Raw genomic sequence first — 20486 nt, 5'->3', positions numbered from 1 at the left:
ATTCTTTGTTTATAATGAGCCTTTAAAACTTCTAGTTTGGCACCGGTTGGGCCTTCTAGATTGGATTTGATTTTGTCAATCCCACCCCTCATTTGTGGCACTGCTTCTGGATGTCCCAGCTCTTGAGAATCAAGAAGACTACGTCTGTCAATGAGCGATAGAGAAAAATTGATTTTTGTAAGAACTTACCGTAAAATCCTTTTCTCTTAAGCTCATTGACAGACGTAGTACCCGCCCCTCTATCATTGAGTTGGGTTGGGTTAAATTCTCTGTACTGCTTTAAACAGAACTGATTCCCTGTAGCAGAGAGAGGGAGGATATACCCTCAGGGACTGCCCCTAAGGTGGAGCCAGAACGTTTTGTCTTTCTGCCTAGTCCTACTCCTGCGGAGACAACATAACCCAGCTCTTGAGAATCAAGAAGACTACGTCTGTCAATGAGCTTAAGAGAAAAGGATTTTACGGTAAGTTCTTACAAAAATCCATTTTTACCTTATTGATGATATTCTAATTGAGATGCACCTGTATATCATTTGTTTCTTTTTTTTTTCCTTGCACAAAATATTAATCTGGAATCAGATTGTTGCTGCAAGTGGGCACCTCTCTTCTCCTCTTTTCATTTTAATACACAAGCCCCACTGAGGGTGTACAAGCATAGTAATGCATATACAGCACACATTACCGGGAACATCTGTGTTCTTGCTCAAGCATATGAGAATCAAGTCATTCCTTTTCTTGATGACACCTGCTAAAGCTAAATATATCACACTTGTGTGGTCTTACTCATAGATGTGCTGATCTAAGCTTGGATGAACCATGCCACTTAGGACACCCTGGGGAATGGGGTTTCTGTATAGCAAATACTAACTGAGCATTGTTCTTGAAGATTGCATGGTTCTTTCTGTATTTTTCAGTATGGGACCCCTGTCCCCACGTAAAACAGTAGGCATTATATATATATATATTTTTTTTTTTTAGAATTGAACAGAAATTGGCTTATTTTAAAAACAGTGAAGATGAAGAAAATGTAATGAAGCCTATAGCCATCAGATTAGTTTTCTAATTTGGTAATCTATCAAATAAATGAATAAAAGGCATCCAAAGCTGATTTCTGTTTGGCAGAGTTAGGGCTTTAATGCCCATCAGGTCCTTCTTGTCTGGATAGCCAGTGGAAAGCTTTTCCTTTTCCCTGGTGCAGCAAAAAGCAGACTTGCCACTGTAATTCTAGGTTATTCTTAATGCATTTACAGCACTGAGGAAAAAAATGCTGTGTACATATGTAAGCCCCCCACCCCATAACAATTACAGTATTTATCGGCGTATAACACGCACCTCAATTTTAGGAGAGATATTTCAGGAAAAAAGCTTAAATTTAAAATAAACGGCTTTGAACTCAGAACATTTTTTTTTAATCAAATGACGTCTCACCAGTGCCCATGAATGCAGCCTCATCAGCGCAGTGTCCAGCAATGCAGCCTCATCAGCGCAGTGTCCAGCAATGCAGCCTCATCAGCGCAGTGTCCAGCAATGCAGCCTCATCAGCGCAGTGTCCAGCAATGCAGCCTCGCCAGCGCAGTGTCCATATATGCAGCCTCGCAATCGCCATTGACACGATCTGAATCAATTTGAAAAAAGGCCGGGAAGCAGCGCCGAGGGCAGAAGGGGGCGGGCCTGGCCGAGGAGAAGGGAGAATGAGCCATCGCTGTCATCGGAAGTCGCGGCGCCTATGATAGACGTCACACGTCTCGGCAGAGGAGGCGGGACTTCCTATGACAGCTCGTCCTTCCTTCTCCTCGGCCCAGCCCACCCCCTTCTGCTCTCGGCGCTGCTTCCTGGCCTTTTTTTATATAGATGTATAACACGCACTGTTCCTCCATTTTTAGGAGCAAAAAGTGGGTGTTATACGACGACAAATATGGTACTTATTTTTCTCTTCACCAAAATCTTCTCTAAGTCCCAGTGTGCTGCTTCCTCCAAGTTTTTTGGGTTGTAAAGCCTTGATAAGCATAGGGGAAATGAGAGGCTGCTAAAATCTGCTGGGAGGAGGAAGCTACAGGAATGTGGCTTGCCGGATGGACCCAGCTCAGGTCCTGGCCTGGGGCGCACAGGCATGCGTGTCTTCTTGGCACCTGGACAGCCAAGGAGATGCCTGCAAACAGGGAGGTATTCTGTGGTCCAGCTACAGGAGGTAGAAATGGTGGATGATTTTCTTTTTGGTTGCTCTGGACCTTCTCATTTAACATTAAAAAAACATTTTAATATCAATTTAACTTTCTCCATATTTGCCCTGGAGAATACACATGTGCACCTTTTTAAGTGTGTACTCCAGAGGAGAAGAAGAAAACTCTGGCTAAATACAAGGAACCTGAATAAATGCTTGTCCTACTGTAGCTGTGTTGGACTGTGGGGGATCTTTGTCAATGATCCTCTATCAAAAATAGCAATACAGAGTCTCATTTTATTAAGAGTCTAAAATAAGAACTCTATGTGCGTGGAAGCATTCATTCAGATTAATTTCTGCCTTGATAGGGATGGGGGACTGTGTTCCCACTTTGTATAGACCTATAACGGATTATTTTTGAGGGTCAGAGCAGCAAATGTAAGTTTAAATTGGAACTAAAAGCAAAAGTTTTCTTTATTTTTGACTAGAGTGGAGAGAGATTAGAACACCTGTCAGTTTTTATTGCTGTCTGTACCCCCATTAGGTAGAGTCACCCTCTCGATTTTATCTTTTTACCATTCGCATTTGAAGTGAAAGTAAAAAACAATCCCAGGTTTTTGGGTGTGAGGAAATCTTCCAATGGGGACACTAGTTCTGGTGACCTTGGGGTCCCCCAATGGATTCCCCTAATTTGCAGGGATTTCCTCACTTCCTGTGTTGGCTATGGGACAAGAAGTGAAGGAAAATCTCCTCAATGGGACATATATGGAAAAAAATGAACCAAAGGGTTATAACCCTCTTACTCTATCCAAAATGAAAAAAAAAAAAAGTTTTGCATGTAGTTCTGTACTATACCATAGTTCTACTTTTTAAAGGCTTGTTCACATAAGTACTGAATGCAGAAAATCCAACAAGGCTGGTTGGGTAGCCATTCTGCCAGAATTCAGATCTCTTTTCCTGGCAGACAGTATAAATCAATAGCCGTCTATAGCACGAGGATGAGAGAAGAAGGTGCGGTCATCAAAGTGTATCAATTTATTAGGTTATCATATCAAATTAGAGGAATGCACTCACAAGATATGGGGGGATCTGGCTCCCAAGGCATGGTGGAGGTCCAGTGGGAGTCCATGGCTATCACAGGTGATGGCGATGTCCGGGTGTCACTTTAGAAGTGGAGAGGAATGGAAGGAGAAGCTGCCGTCAGTGGTTCCGTGGGGTAGATAGAACAAGCAGGGGGTGGCTGCGGAAACTGCCTGTAACCACACTGGCACGCAAGCTGGCGTCAGGCTAGAGCAAGGGGAACGTTGGAATGGAAGTGATGTCTATAGCACACCACTCGTGTATTGGGTCATTTGCCTCAGACCCTCTATCCAGACCAAGGCATCACTCCGCAAAAGTCAGAAACTGGTATGCACCCCCATTTTATCTCATCTGAATGCCGGCTGTACACTTTAATTTTTTTTGTTCGTGCTTTATCTTAGTTGCTGAAAACTAGAAAATAACTGAAGCCATGTTGGCAGATGAAACCAAGTTATCAAAATTAAAGCGGAAATTGGTGCAAGCTGGGAGACCTGTTTGATTGTTTTCAGTGCCTCTTTTAAGTCACTTCCCAGACACTAAAGTGATTAACAATGAGTGTCAGATTGCTGTGGAGGTAAGCCACCAGAAAACTTAAAAATTGCCAAGCTTATGGCCAACATAGGATAATACAGAAAGCTGTTGTGGAAGTTATTGGACTGGGGATCCTGAGACTTAAAATCTTGCAACAATATACAGCATTATTAGGGATTCAATGTCATACCCCAAATTTCCTGTGACCCACAAAGGCACTCCTCATTCAACCTTCCCTACGAAAGTTGTAGAAGAAATGGAAGAATATGGTGGCTCATGGATAGCACAGACAGGTTATCATTTAGATGATTGCTGAAATCAGGTTCACTGTTGGGAATCTGATGTCATCCCCGGTGCACCAGAGGTGTTCCCAAATTCTGACCATGTTCTGGGTCTCATAACATCATAAGGACTTAGAAATATATATATATATATATATATATATATATAATATATTGTCCTAGATTCCAAAGGAGATGACATTGCACTTACATATACTGTTACATCTATGTGCTGCATGCAATCTCCTCTACTTTCACACCTCATGTTTATCTTATGTAGCACTGCTGATAATTCTCTTCCGTGCAGCTATATATAACCTAATCACAGGTACTCGAGGTAATGAAGTTGTGATTGTATATTTTCAGATGTACCTGGGCTTTTGTAGTTCCCTTCAGATAAATGTAAATTTGTAACAAAACTGATAACTACTGTACATGATTCTTTTATTTAAACTGTCAATTTTTATGGATTATTTTTCAGGAGACTCAGGGTTGATTTACTAAAGGCAATTAAATTGTGCACTTTCTACATGCAGTTGCTTAGTAAATGAGGGGAAGCCCATCATCCAATCAAGTGCAAGCAAAAATTGTTTTTTTAGTTTTTATTTTTTCCTTGTATGGTAATGGGTATTCTTTGCAAAGTGAAGCTTCACCTAAGCTCTAGAGCATGGGTGTCCAACCTTTTGGCTTCTCTGGGCCACATTGAGTGTAGAGAAATTTTCTCGGGCTGTATATAAAATATATACTATATTTAAGGTATATAAGTAAAAAATGCCGCTGCGCCCTTCCCACGCCGCCGCCCCCCCCCCCCCCCCACTAATTTAAAACAACTAGAGGATGATCAAATGAAATGGAATCAGTATACAGAGGTTTACTTCTTCTGAGAGATATTAAAGAAACACTCTAACCATCATGACCACTTTAGTGATTTGAAGTGGTCATGGTGGTAAGAGTCCGAAACATTGCACATGCTTTCAAGCATGTTAGTTGGAAGCCGCCGTAGCCATGCCCCCGACCTGACTTCCTCCCCAGCAAAAAAAAAAATTGTCAGGGGGCAGTGGACCGCATTGCCTGGGGTTCTGGGCCGCATGTGGCCCTCGGGCCGCAGGTTGGACATGCCTGCTCTAGAGCAACTGCACACGCAGAGTGCAAAGTGCACAATCTATTTACCTTTAGTAAATCCCTAACTTCAGGTCAATTTAAAACTGATCTCTTAAATGCTTTTCCAGGAAATGGAACGGTTAGTGAAATAAGGCATAACGTAAAATGCTCAACTATTTCAAGTGCATTTATATGCCTTCAGGCACCCTATATAAGGAAATGTGTACGTGGACATGTTTGTTATCCACGCCACAAAGGATCCCTATTCTTTATGTCAACTGAGTGATGAATGGACATTTTTGCATTAACAGACTGTACCATTGACAAGTTCATACTTCTCCTTTTTGGTTTGTGTTGCATACTTTGGAATGTATATACATCATGTAGTTGACTATATAAGAATTATTATAGAACAGCCTTTTTTAATCACCGGACTGAATTCACCACACCAAAAACTTCACTGCATGTTTCAAGCTTGCTCAAGGCTGACATGAACACACATTTAATCCAGTTTTGTCCTTAAAGCTGGATTCCAGGCAAACTGGTAAATACACAGTTTAAAGCGGAACTTCACTCAAAAGGAAAAGTACTGCTTGTTTGCATGCCCCCCCCCCTTTTCTGCCGCATTTGACACTTTTTGAGGGGGAGGGGGGGGTACCAGGTTTTTACAGGTGCCACGGCAATCTGTGCGGAAGTTCCCCCCCCCCCCCCTCCGCAGTCTTCTTGGACACATCACAAGTCACAGAAGACTGTGGGACCATTCACAAAGGGCAGCGAGGTTTGCACATGCGCAGTAGGAAACTGCCTGTGAAGCCGTAAGGTTTTACTGCCTGTTTCCCTTAGCTAAAATGCCGGTGCCTGCATCCAAAGCCGATTGAAGAATTGGCTTGGGTAAAGGCATCACTGGATCTCTGGACAGGTAAGTGTCCTCATATTAAAAGTCAGCCGCTATTTGTAGCTGCTGGCTTTAAATTTTTTTGGGGAGTCTTGAGCGCCCCTTTAAATATATGAAGGGCGGTTACTGCCATAGGATTTTTTATTTCTGTCCATCTACGTCTGAGATTTACACAGCTCTGAAACACAGCAGCGTGCCTACCATTGCCAAAGAACTGGCGTTTCTTTGCTGCAGTTATATAACTATTTCAGGTCTTGTCCCTCCCTTCAGCCTGGGACTGGACAGTGAAAGAAGAAGCAGCAGCAGACTGATGAGCGCATCTCTCTATCACTCTACTGTCTCCCCCTTTTAATATGTCCCTCGTTAGTACCTGAGTACTGCAGTACCATACCTCCAACTTTTTGAGATGGGAACAAGGGACACCTATTAGAAAAACTATGCAGGCATCATAGGACATGCCCTCTTAAAGGAGTCTACTACAATCAAAAAAGATTAGTTCAACCCACAAGTGCTTTTTTTTGCGACTAATATTCCTTTATACTGGCTTTTGACATTTACAAATGCAGTATGTTAGAAATTGGATGAAAGTTTTAGCACTGGGAAATACTTTCTGAAAGATAGAGTGAATTTTCTATACAACTATACAGATCAGACCAAAATGAGGGACAAAGGAGAAGGAAAAAGGGACAGAAGGAGTTTTGTTCCAAATTAGGGACAGTTCCTAGAAATCGGGGACAGTTGGAAGCTATGTAGTACAGCTAATTGGCCTTCTTGTGCTATATCTCTTTCTAACAACCCAAACTCTGTTGTACAGAGGATTTCAAGAGACTAAGAAGAGATCAAATTCAGATACTAAAAAGGAAAACAAAATACATTTGAGGACTTGAGCTATTTGAATGTGTGTGGTACCGGCAGGATCCCAAGTGGGTAAAACAAGTTCAGCTTGTGTCAACTCCCCACTTTTTTAGGTAAACCACAACAAATGACATCAGGATGGCAAGTGGTAGGGAAACGAACAACATCTACTAACTCCTCTGTGATAGTGTGAATAGGAAATGCTCAACTTTAAGCAGTTCCCAACTAACAAACCTGGGAGCACAAGTTTGTGATCGATTGGCTGGAGTAGAGGACGGGAGACGTTAGGGGTCTAATATACCTCTGCCATCTCCATATAGAGAATTTTGTCACCTGTCCAATACTTTGGCTTGTATATATGTTGCCTTACAAGCCTGAAGCAATAATTGTAGGCCCCTCTTCGTGATTTGGTGAGTATACTACTTTTAAGAGGTGCAAAGCTTCTATGAGCTAGGTTTTCCCACTCTCTGGCCCTATATATGGGATGGACGGGGGTGCACTGTGTCTGACTGGGTGTGCCTTCATACATGGAGTTGTGTGGTATGGACGATATATTGATGATCTCTTGTTAGTGTGGAGAGGTGATGTTCGAGCAGTTGGTTGAATATTTTAATAAGCAGAATTTACACTTTTACATATAGTAGTGTTAATCACAGATCGATTTTACCTTAAGAAGGGACACGAGAACAGGATTATTCACACGTCAACCTTTCTCAAAAAATGTTCTGGAAATACTCTCTCGAGCAACCAGCTGTCGTCCTCTCCGTGCGATCAGAGCAGTACCAGTTGGGGAGTTTATCAGAGCGAGAAGGAATTGCTCCATAGACAATTTATATGAACATGAGGCAATAATTGTACAGAGAAGGTTGGAGGAGAGGGGTATTCAGCTTGGTCTATACAAAGAGCAAGATTTTTATCGGAAAACATTTTTAAACAATAGAAAGAGAACAGGGCTAACCTCCACTTCTTTACAACCTTCTTTGTAGAATATTCACAAATTGTAAATACCGTATAGTTCAAAGGAATTTGCCTATCATGTATGCAGACAAACCATTTCATCAAATTTTCAGAGGCTGTCATTTGTCTAGCTGTAGCCACCCTCGGTTCTCACCCACTTTGACACCTAGATATTATGGTGCAAGGAGAGGACCCAGGACATAGCTGGTAGTGGTTTGGTCATATAAGTTTGTTGTCAAAATATGGTGTTATTGGGCGGCACAGTGGTGTAGTGGTTAGCACTTTCACCTAGCAGCAAGAGGGTCGCTGATTCGAATCCCAACCAAACCACGACACTACCTGCCTGGAGTTTGCATGTTCTCCCTGTGCTTGCGTGGGTTTTCTCCGGGCACTTCTGTTTCCTCCCACACTCCAAAGACATGCTGGTAGGTTAATTGGATCCTGTATAAAAAAAAAAAAAAATATAGTGTTATTGTAGGGTACAACACTTCAACTCAGGAATATTTTACACCCTTCATGACCAGGCTGGTTTTTTTTTTGCTATTTAGCACTGCACCACTTTAACTGGTAATTGCACGGTCGTGCAACGATGTACCCAAATTAAATTGATATTTTGCAAAAAAAAAAAATGAAATTGCCATCTTTTTTACTCTACATGGCCTCTGCTTTCAGAAAATATATAATCCTTTGTGGGGGGAGGGATGAGTAATTTTGTAGCCCAAAATACTGATTTTTAACGTGCAAAAAAACGCTCCAGAGGGAAAGTGGTTAATGATGTATTAATGAATACAAAACTACTTTCCTTTTTTCTTTTTTTTTTTTTTTTAGATCTGCTTAGAATTCAGTTGAGAAAAAAAAATGTATTTTTTAATACACCTAGCATAAATCTCGAATGTGTCTTGATGCCTGCTGTAATTCATGCACAGCGGCAGACTGGGAGAGGAATGATTAGCCATGTCAGCTAATCAGTGCTCTGCTGCTTTGAATAGTGCTGTCAGTCAACAATATAAGCGTGCTTTCGGGAGGGGAGACTGCAGAGATGAGTACATGAATGTACTGCTGCTCTTTTATTATTAGTTCTGACAAGTTGAAACCAAGCTGTCCCCCTAAGTGCTGTATGGGGGGGGGGGGGGAGAGTAAGGTCACCATCCTGGCTGTGATATTTGGCAGGAGTGCCTGCATCACAAGTTGGGCTAAATTTAATTTCAAAACCTTTGCCAGGTAGCACAGTTCCCATATTAATTTATTTGCCTGGCCATCAGCTTTAAGAGCCTGCAATGGCGTGTTTGTTGTCTACATGCCCCGTTCTCCTTGATCCTTTTTGTTTTACATTGGCTTATGTTAATATTGTTAAAATGATCTTGATTTTTACACCCTATTGCTGCTGGTACTGTATTAGTCTTGCCGGCACCCTTGTCTTGTATAGTATATGTTTCTGTCACATATCCAGGACTCCAGCTAAAAATATCCCCTGCTCCCAGCCTGTCATTAACATGGGATTAAACAAAGTAGGACACGAGCGATGTTTGAACTGAGACAGATACGTTCTGCTGTGCTTAGGAGTCTTGTGTGTTTAAAGCAAAAGCGAACTGTGCTATGAAGAGCGTCCAATTTTCAGAGAGGGCATTTGCGCTTCTGCAAGGGTCACATGTTTTAAAAAGAAACAATTAAAGCAAGTAAATTAGTTTTACCCGCCATGAACTATAATTACTGAGCGGGTGAGAAAAGGAATCCCTAGGCTGCCATTAACACTCTGCTGGAAATTGAAGAGATAAATCTGCCCAGAACGGACCTGTAAAAAATTTATTTTACATTTTATGTATTTATTAAAGCAATATATTTGTTAATCTTTGTTTATTTCGTGCACTAAACTGTACTGCTGGGATTTGTTTACGGGCCGTGGTGTGGGTTGCACCAGATCTCTTTATAATAGGATGAGAATGGCTTTGCAATGAAAAGCCTATAGATAGGATCTACAGCAGAAAGAAATGGAAGAATAAAAATAAGAGGGATCGCTTATTTAAAATGGTTGTAAACCTCAGACATGAAATCTGAACAAAGCACGTATTTCTAGAGTGTTTACTTGCCTCTCTCCAAAGCACTAAGGGGTTTATTTACAAAAAGTCTAGAGTTTAAAATCTGGTGCAGCTCTGCATAGAAACCAATCAGCTTCCAGGTTTTTTTTGGTCAAACCTAAAGTGATTGTACATGATCACCTTGTAAAGCAACACATTCAGTTTAAAATAGAAATGGAAGTGCCGATTCACACTACCGCGGCACGACTTCGGGGGCGACCTGTGAAGTCGCGTGCACCGCGACTTCGGCACGACTTGCACAGATTTCATATAATGAATGTCTATGCAAGTCGCTCCAGGTCGCCCCGAAGTAGTACAGGAACCTTTTTAGAAGTCGGAGCGACTTGTGTCGCTCCTACTAGAACGGTTCCTGTAGCACACAATGGACCGCGACAGACTGCGACTTGTCAGGCTGACAAGTCGCCTGACAAGTCGTGGCAGTGTGAATGGACACAAAGACAAACATTTTTGAATGGATAAAAAAATAAAACATTCCCTCTGTTCTCAGCTGCATAAGAGCTGGGGGAGGTGAAGCAGCAGTACACTGAGCTTCTCAGTGAATTGCTGTGCAGCAAAGGTGGGGGGGGGTTGTCTGATCATTAGAGGAGAGCACAGTTGGAGAACTGACCACAGTGTTCTCTTCTGCTTATTTTATATTTTTTTAATAGGAAAGCAGAGAGACTGGCAGGAACACCAGGGATTTCACATAGGAAGCAATACAAAGAGAACAGGAGACTTTCTCATACAAGTACATGGTACAGCACCCACATATCAGGAATATGAAGTGTTGGAGGTAACAAACGCTTTAACCACTTGCTGCAAAATCAGGTTTAGTCAATCAAGTTATTGTACCTTGAGACCATTTTTTTAGACCCGATGGTCGGCTTTCTTGTGATAACCAATGCGGCTAAGCAGCCACTCCATTGTTTTTACAAGCAGAGGGAGGGGGCGCAACATAGAATGCATTAAGATAAAAACCTTAAGACTTTACAACTCCTTTAAGGTTAAAAAAAAAAAAAGATTTGATCTATTTAGAACTTTAAAAGCCTTATAGATAAATAGAAAATGAAAAAGAAAAAAGGGCTAGCATATTTAAAGCACCAGTTACATTTTTTTTAATTTATTACAGATGCTTTTATATAGTGCCATCAATTTACGCAGCATTTTACAAATACAGTAAAACCTTGGATTGCAAGCATAATTTGTTTTCCGGAAACATGCTTGTAATCCAAAGCACTTTTATATTAAAGCGAATTTCCCCATAAGAAATAATGGAAACTCAGATGATTCGTTCCACAACCATTTATTCATAAGTCCTTCAGTTTATAGTCCATATAGAAATATATCAATGTGATAGGTTGTATAACCATAAAATGTCCATCCTCAAATGGCGCCTCCACAAGGGGATTAGAAGCGAATCCAGCAAGAGCTACAGAGTATAAAAGAGAAGAGGCGCCTGTAGTAATATGGTTACATTTAATGAAGGCTCAACATTTAGCAACTCACGTGGTTTATGATTAAGAGGTACATCTTAGCATACAGGCATCGGGGGTAAAGCTGTCCACATAGACCATCCTTCTCACCGCCAGCTATCACTGCCGTCACTCTGCAGTCATGACCGGGAAGACAAACCTGCAGTAGAGCGATCTAAAATCGAGGCTTGAAGCGCTTGTGGAGTGCAGTGTGGAAGAGATGACGTTGATGGGGGTGCAGAGGACGGTCTATGTGGACAGCTTTACCCCGGATGCCTGCATACTTGGATGTGCCTGTTTTATTCATCAACCATGTGAGTTGCTAAATGTTGAACCTTCATTAAATGTAACCAAATTGCTACACTTAGAGGCACCTCTCTTCTCTTTTATACGCTGTTGTGACATGATGCTACTTGTCTATTAAGACATCGCTTGTTTATCAAGTCAAAATTTATAAAAAAAATTTTACTTGTCTTGCAAAACGCTCTCAGACCAAGTTACTCTTAATCCAATGTTTTAATGTATATTGTACATTCACATCAGTACCTGCTCTCAGAGAGCTTAGGTCCCTAACCCAGATGTATACACCTACCTCACAACTTTTGAACTTGAGAGAATGAAGGACGCTTCAGAGAGATAAAGACGTGTGCAGCAAAAAGTGGGTATGGCCAAGCAATAGTGGATGGGGCTTAAAGGCCATGGTTTAACACAACTTGGTCTTCCTTATATCTATAAAATAAGCTTTGATTGCTGTGCTGAAAGTTGGAGTCCCAGGGATACATATAAACCTCAACATAATCATTTAGAAAAATACTTCCAATACATCTGGTTTTGTATACACTGAAATTAGACAGAGATTACAATGGAGGATTATGAAGGAACTGAGGAACCCTGGGATGGAGCCAAAAAAATAACAACTGCAGTATGAACCAACCCTTAGGGAGAGAGAGGGGGGAAGGATCTCTATTGTATATGGAAGAAAGGAAGGAGGGATCAATATGGTACATGAAAGGCAGGAAGGATCATTATGGCACATAGAATAGAGGAATGATCACTATTGCACATGGAAAGCAGGAAGGAACACTATGGCACCTGGAAGGCAGAAAGGATCAATATGACACCTGGAAGGCAGAAAGGATCAATATGACACCTAGAAGGATCACTATGGCACCTGAAAGGAAGGAATGATCACTATGGCACCTGGAAGGAAGGATCACTGTGGAACATGGAAGACAGGAAGGTTTATTATGGAAAGCAGAAAGACTATGGCACATGGAAGGAAGAGAGCGGGGAGAGTTCACTCACCCCAAGGCTGCATTGTCTTCAGAGGCTCAGGGAGTCATCAGGACAGGAGCACTTTCTGCTTAGAAATCTCCCTCCCACATTCCCTTCCCAGGCACAGATTCGCTGCATGGAGGAGGAGGGGCAGACCTAGCCTACCTCCTCCTCCCTCCTCATATGGGGATGTGCGGCAGGTGAAGGGGAGGTGGAGGTGGGGGGACTGTGTTGCTGTGCCCTGAGTGAGGCTCAGCATGGCATGCACCGGACATGTGGGGAACGTGTCGGCACTGGGATCCACTGAGAGACTCAGCCCATATATGCCCAGACTCAGCCCAGATTTGTGAGACACTGGGATTTACTTGAAACCCCGGGACGATCCTGGTGAATCCGGGAAGGTTTGGAGACATGCATACATACATGTACTAGGGCCAATTTAGACAGGAGCCAATTAACCTACTAGCATGCCTTTGGAGTGTGGGAGGAAACCGCTGTACCCGGAGAAAACAAGCACAGGGAGAACATGCAAATTTCATGCAGGTAGCCAAAAGTTGGGCCAAATTTTGATCTATGCATGGGCAGATCAACTTCTGTACAACTCCCAGTTGGAAAATTTCCCCTCGATCAGCGCTGCCAGCTATAGCTGATGGTGGGGGAAGTCTCCCTGCTGTCAGAATACAAAGACACAAGGGGAGGATTCCTCCATCCATCGTGGATGAGAGAATCAGGTAAATTTTGTCTGTTCAACCCGCTGATTGAACAGAAAAATTTACTCTGAAAATTTGCAATTAGGCAGTTGTACGGAAGTTGATCTGCCCATGCATAGATTGAAATGTGGTCAGTCCCTGCTGAACCCGCCTAATTATGATCCATGTATGACTGATTAATACAGTTTGTAAACCTTCCCCTTGTAAAACAGCCCTTTCAGTTTAAAATAAAAAAAGGGAAAAACGTATTTATAATGTTTTTATATCTATACACAAATGTTTTGCCTTTTATTTTTAAGTGTTCATTTTCCCTTTGTTCTCAGCTGCATAATAGTTTGGGGGGGGGGGGGTGAAACAGCAGCACACTAGTCTTACCAGTGAAATACAGTGCAGAGGGAGTGTGTCAGGGCAAGTCTGATCACTGGAGGAGAGCAGGCTGACTTCCCAGTATAGCTAGAAAACTGACCAGTGTGTGTTCTCCTGCTTAATGTGGTCCGTTTTTAATAGGAAAGCAGAGGGACTGGCAGGAACACTGGGGGTTTCACACAAAGGAAGCAATACAAAGAGAACAGGAGACTTTCTCATAGAAGTACATGGTACAGCAGGCACATATCAGGAATATGAAATGTTGGGTTTACATAAGTGCTTGTGGCTTTGGGGGCTTTCACCTAGTAACTATGCCCTGAATGGACAAACCAAAGGTTCACTTTAAATCCTACTTTGAAATATCTTTGATTACATAACCATCTGTAGGTAATGGTAAGTACTTTTTTTTTAATTTACTTGTGATTGCAGTTTTTCACATTACACAATAGACAGAACTAAAGAACAAAAAACAACAAACAAAAAAACATTACCGTCTGTGCACTTAATCCTTCCCCGCCCACTCCCCTCTGTAATGGTAAATACTTAAGAGCAGAAAAAAAGGCTAATGTGTTGTCAAAATTGTATATTTTGATGGCTAAATAAAATAGAACAAAGAATTCTATTGCAAGTTTCAATGGTAGAATAATAGATACACCACATCAAAAAGATTTTAACTTTGTGGTAACTAAATCAAAATCCCAAACAGTTGCAAATGACACTTTTGTCAAAATTTGACATGACTTGTCAAAGCAATATGAAGTAATTAACAGAGTTCCAATGAGGTGAAATACCTGATGCTTACATTACATGTGCATCAATTAAAAAAATGATTAAATGTGTCAAGTGGAACAGTCTAAAAGAAGACAAACATATGCCAAACAGATCAATTACATTGGCAAAGAGAAACCGTGATCTCAAAGCAATGCTCTGTGCCAGGGTGCAAATGGATATTTAACAAGATAGCTGACTAATGCCACGAAAATACAACCTGCAGGAAAACCGCAGGATTGAATCGGAGCCTCTTACGTCTCACCAAAGTCTGTGTAATGGGTTTTTATAATGCACAAAGATACAAAACCTTGCGTAAAGAACACTATTTTCTTCAGACAAGTTTTGTTTTTGGATAAACCATAAGAACACCATCTCAATTAAATAGAGAATTTTGTCATACCGAGCAGAGCACTGAAAACTCAGTGATTGTAAAGTCTTGTTTAAAAAAAAAAAAAGCGAATGAGGGGAATCCCAGGCAGCTTAGATACTCCTACAACATCGCTGGATAAAGACAGGCTCAGGTAAGTATTAGGGGGGCTGGCGGGGGCTGCTGCACACAGAAGGTTTTTTTTGTCATAATACAAAGAATGAATTCAGATTAAAAAAAACTTCTGCCTTTACAATCCCTTCAACATGCCCCTTATGCAAGATAGTACCCTTAGAAATAAATTGCAAGACACACTCCTATTGGATAAACATTAATTTGAGAAAACTAAGATCATAGCAACCAGTCCCATTACTCCTTGGCAAATAGAAGGAGAAGAAATGGAAACAGTGACAGATTTTATCTTCCTAGGCTCCAAGATCACATCAGACGGTGACTGTAGCCATGAAATTGAGACTTTTGCTTCTTGGAAGGAAAGCAATGGCAAACCTAGACAATGTAAAAACCAGAGACATCACTCTACTGACAAAATGCCGTATAGTCAAAGCTATGGTATTCCCAGTAGTAACCTATGGCTATGAAAGTTGGGCCATAAGGAAGACTGAACGCCAAAGAATTGATGCTTTTGAACTATGGTGTTGAAGATTCTTGAAAGTCCATTGGATGGCAAGAAGATCAAACTAGTCAGTCCTTAAGGAAATAAACCCTAAATATTCACTGGAAGGACAGATTCTGAAGCTGAAACTCGAATGCTTTGGCCATCTAATGGGAAGAGAGGACTCATTGAAAAAGATCCTGATACCAAGATGGATTGATAGCATCATCGAAACAATAAACCTGAAGTTAACCAAGCTCTGAGAGGCCGTAGAAGACAAAAAATCCTGGCACGCTATGGTCCATGTGGTCATGAAGAGTCAGTTATGACTAAACGACTGAACAACAAAAACAAAAAACCTGTGCGCAGCAGGCCCCCCAAATACCTACCTTAGCCCCATTGCGATCTAGTGATGTGCACAACAGCCTTGGCTCTCTGGGGACTCTCACACTTCGTTGGCTGAGGCAGCAATCCCAGCCAGTGAGCCAATAGGGAGAAAGAGGGGGCAGGGCAGAATTGCAGCTCTATATGTGAATGGACATGCAGAGCAGCAGCTCGGGAGCAGGCCTGCTCAGGTGCCCCCACAGCAAGCTGCTTGCTGTGAGGCCACTCGGCAGGAAGGAGGGGCCTGAATCGCAGCTGGGGGACCCAAGAATAGCAGTAAGTATAACATGCTTGTGTTTTTTAAAAAAATAAAAAACATTTACTATCCCTTTAAGATGCAATGCAGAAAAACCACCCCGTTAATGCTACATAAAACTGAAGCCCAGGAGGCCAAATATAGGCAAATCTTCTATGAACATGGGAATAACAAAGGCCATGCCAACCCGCTGAGAGAAGACTCCCTCAAAATCTTACATTAGGCAAGGCAAGAGCATGAAACTCCTTGCTTCTAAAGACCACTTCCTCCTTCAGAGGGTTTACAAAACATTGTATAACCTCCTAAAACCAATTCTCCCACCACATCACTGATCCTTCAGAAAATCACTGACTATATCACTACTTTAGTCCTTTTCCTTTCTGCAGGCTGATGTCGACAAGCTAGATGCTCCATTTACAAAAGACAAATTACTAATTGTGGTTAGGACCCCGAAACCTGGAAATGCCCTGTCCCAAATGGCTTTATGGGCAGATAAAAAGATTTTCTCTGGCCCTCATTTCCATATTTGTAGCATACAATTCCATCTTACTATCCTGGTAGAAGTATTAGGGTTGATTTACTAAAGGCAAATAAGCTGTTGCACTGTGCAAGTGAATTTTCTCCAGAGCTTAGTGAATGAGGTCTTCACCTTCTTCTGGCTTCCATCATCCAATTATGTGCACGCAAAAGTGTGTTGTTTGTTTTTTTTTTTTTATTCTTCCCTTGTATGTGAGTATGCTTTGCAAAGTGAAACTTCACCACATTCACTAATCTCTGGGACAAATTCTCTTGCAAAGTAAACCCCTTGTTTGCCTTTAGTAAATCAACCCTACTGAAAGCCTATATATTTAATACCCAATAAAGGGGAAGATCCCACCCAATGTGCAAACTACAGGCCAATCTCCCTCCTAAACGCTAACCCAAAAATTTTCACAAAAATGCTCTGCAATTAACTGTTACCCTATCTGCAAACAATAATCCAGCTAGGTTTTATGCCAAATATAGATGTGAAAGATAATATGAGAAAGTTCAATTCCATACACCATGCCCTGTCCCAAAACATCCCAATGTGCTTTACTAGGGTAGATTGGACATTCTAATCTCTACTCTTTGACACATTGGATTTGACCCCAATGTGAAATGTCTGGAAGCAGTCTACTCTTCTCCTACCGCAGCCCTCTAAGCAACTCTGTCTGCCTTCATCCCTCTTGGCAACAGGATGAGACAGCATTGCCGCTTATCACCATAATCGGAAACGTATGGCAAATGAAAGCCACTGATCTCAATTTTTTTGTACATGAAACAGGGTAGAGAGGCCTCTTTTCTTTGCCAAGTGCTTTGGAATATTTTAGTATGTATGGCTATCGTGGTATGGCCATTATATCGCTTTCCTACATTTACATGGTGCTGACAGTAAAGCCCATATAGATCTATGCATGTACGTGGGGTTGTGGATTTGTACCATTAGGCGGGTGCACTGTCCTGTGTCAATGTGCATTTTCTTGGTGCATTAGTGCAATAACAATATGGAAGTGCGTTAACACACATTTCCCATGTGTTTTTGAAGTTAGGCATTGGAGTAGATAGTCAACAACTATAGTTGTTGCATATTCGTTAAAATTCATGTAGCATACATTTTAATGTTTTGCCATTGACTTTTTCTGTGCCTCCAAACACACTAAAATTAACAAAAAAATGAACCCGTATTTTTAAAAACGCATTACAGTGGAAAGTTGGGAACGGATGCTATTTATAACATAGGCAATCGCGACACGTGTTTTTGCATATGTGTTTCAGTAGACCTTTTTGTTACAGGGATCATATAAGCATTGGCAAGTCAATAGACCTTAAGTGTTACAGGGATCATACAAGCATTGGTGAGTCAATGGGCCTTTGGTGTTATAGGGATTATAGAAGCATTGACGTGACGAGTCAATGGGCTTTTGGTGTTACAGGGATCATATAAGCATTGGTGGGTCAATGGGCCTTTGGTGTTGCAGGGATTATAGAAGCATTGGTGAGTCAATGGGCCTTTAGTGTTACAGGGATCATAGAAGCATTGGCGAGTCAATGGGCTTTTGGTGTTACAGGGATCATATAAGCATTGGTGAGTCAATGGGCCTTTGGTGTTGCAGGGATTATAGAAGCATTTGTGAGTCAATGGGCTTTTGGTGTTACAGGGATCATATAAGCATTGGTGAGTCAATGGGCCTTTGGTGTTATAGGGATTATAGAAGCATTGGTGAGTCAATGGGCCTTTGGTGTTATAGGGATTATAGAAGCATTGGTGAGTCAATGGGCCTTTGGTGTTGCAGGGATTATAGAAGCATTGGTGAGTCCATGGGCCTTTGGAGTTACAGGGATCATAGAAGCATTGGTGAGTCAATGGGCCTTTGGTGTTACAAGAATCATCGAAGCATTGGTGAGGTTCTAGTGTGTTTATGTGCTGTAAATAGAAAAACTGAGAACCTCAAGGAAACTGTGGACTCTGTAAAGAACTGCAGAATTACTTGTGAGCTTTTCACCATCACAATGAAATCAGACATCACATGGACAAAAAGACTTCTGAAAGACAGTGGGCTCAATTCACTAAGCTACAGCGCATATGCAATATAGCTACTTTTAGCCATGTGACTGTTTCAGGCCTTGTTGCTGGAAATAACTGTCCTCATCTTAAATAATGATTTTCATAGCTTAATGAACTTTGTGTTTTCTTATTCTCCTTTTCTGCCCAGAGGAGCCCAGAATACTCCCAGTGCATGCTCTGCACCAATGACGAGACATTTGGGTTTACTCCGAGTTTAGGCACTTATTTCCATTTCTTCACCTAGATCCTCCAGCCTTGCTAGTGAAACAGGTTGTTAATTTAGTCTTTCAAAGAGCATAACTATAGACCTTTATCAATACTGGGCCAGCCTACAAAATGGCTGTCTGTTTTCTGTACATGTGAACAAGTTGGCCCGCTGCCAATGACACCATCCTTCACAACGCTTTATTATTCCAGATCATAGAATAGTCCTTAAATCTAATCCTGGAATGATGAAGCTTTGTGAAAGCTGATGTCATTGGAGTTCGGCCGACTTGTTTGTTCCATGTGGGGAGCATTGACGATCTCAATCGGCCGGCACCTGAAAGCACAGAGACTTGCGGGCTTTGAGCTGCTGTTCATTTTTCTGTAGGTGACAGGAGCACTTTAAATGGAGCTGAATTCACTGCAGATCAATTTGAATAGCTAAGGTTTTGTGGAAAAAAGACGCGGTTGGGAAGGTTTTTAACACATATCTCCCGTTATTGTGATCTATTTCAGGTCTGTTCCTTGAGCTCCCAGGGATGAAACTGAAGAAGCAGGTTACTGTGTGTGGAGCGGCCATCTTTTGCGTGGCCGTCTTCTCTTTGTATCTTATGCTGGACAAGGTGCAACACGACCCTCCCAGGAGACAGAACGGAGGCAACTTTCCCAGGGTACGAAGAGATGTTATCACTGCTTAGCCATTAAATGTTACCACATAATTGCATGAAAGACGTATAGAGAATGAATGAAGGTCAGCTGCTTATGGAGCTATGACAGGGATATTCTTTCAGCCTCTCCTAAAATGCCCTCCTCCTATAGAAATGCCTATTTATATATTCTGCATTATACAGCTATAAAATATTTACACTGTAGCATGGATTTGGAACTCTGTATAATTACATTCGCCTCATAGCATCACTGTAAGAGTCTAGGCAAGCTTTTGGAAATGATGCATTTGTGACCTTCACTGTTTCCACTTAAAACAGCTTCTAATCTCCATATTTCATTTTCATGGAGCAATGACACATTTTTTGCTGTGATGTGTGTGTTCTCTTACATAATGCCTGTTTTCCCATACACCTCTGCCTGACCTCTTTTCCTATTGTACAGCAAGCAAAGCCTCGATCCTGAAGTTTCATACTTGATACAGCAATTAAGATTTGGTATAGGGTGCAGTTGGAGGACAGTAAATGTTTTACTCCTGCATTGCACTTTCAAAGAGAAATTGCTTCCATAAAGCAAGGTTTGTCTGATGAATGTTTTTTTCAATAGGGTATTAAAAAACCGCTGTACATAAATTACATTCTTTTTATAAAATGGTTTATACGAAGAGGTTTTAATAAAAATCTCAAGTAAATATGCTCTGGAAAATTGGAAAAATGAAAGCTATAAAAAATTGAGGTTATATTGGAGATGCTGTTTTTTTTTTCTACAAACAGCAGACTTTTTGTTAAAGAGACTAGGGCTGCAACTAACGATTATTTTCATAATCGATTAGTTGGCCGATTTATTGTTTCGATTAATCGGTCAATAACCTTAAAGTGTG

The 20486-nt window shown here is 41.4% G+C and overlaps 1 protein-coding gene across 2 annotated transcripts in view; it reads left to right on the top strand.

Annotated features, from left to right (window-relative positions):
* The window catches only part of MAN2A2 (mannosidase alpha class 2A member 2), a 250977-nt gene that overhangs the window by 98526 nt on the left and 131965 nt on the right, over positions 1-20486 (top strand). For both annotated transcript variants that reach the window (XM_082253219.1, XM_082253220.1), the window contains exon 2: positions 19457-19611. In XM_082253219.1, coding sequence (XP_082109345.1) covers positions 19480-19611 — 132 coding nt within the window. In that variant the 5' untranslated portion in view covers positions 19457-19479. The remainder of the gene's footprint in view (positions 1-19456; positions 19612-20486) is intronic.

This window comes from Pelophylax lessonae (assembly GCF_965119305.1).
Source record: "Pelophylax lessonae genome assembly, chromosome: 4".
NCBI lineage: Eukaryota > Metazoa > Chordata > Amphibia > Anura > Ranidae > Pelophylax > Pelophylax lessonae.
Note: the sequence above shows the minus strand (reverse complement) of the source record. Positions and strands in the feature narration are given on the sequence as shown.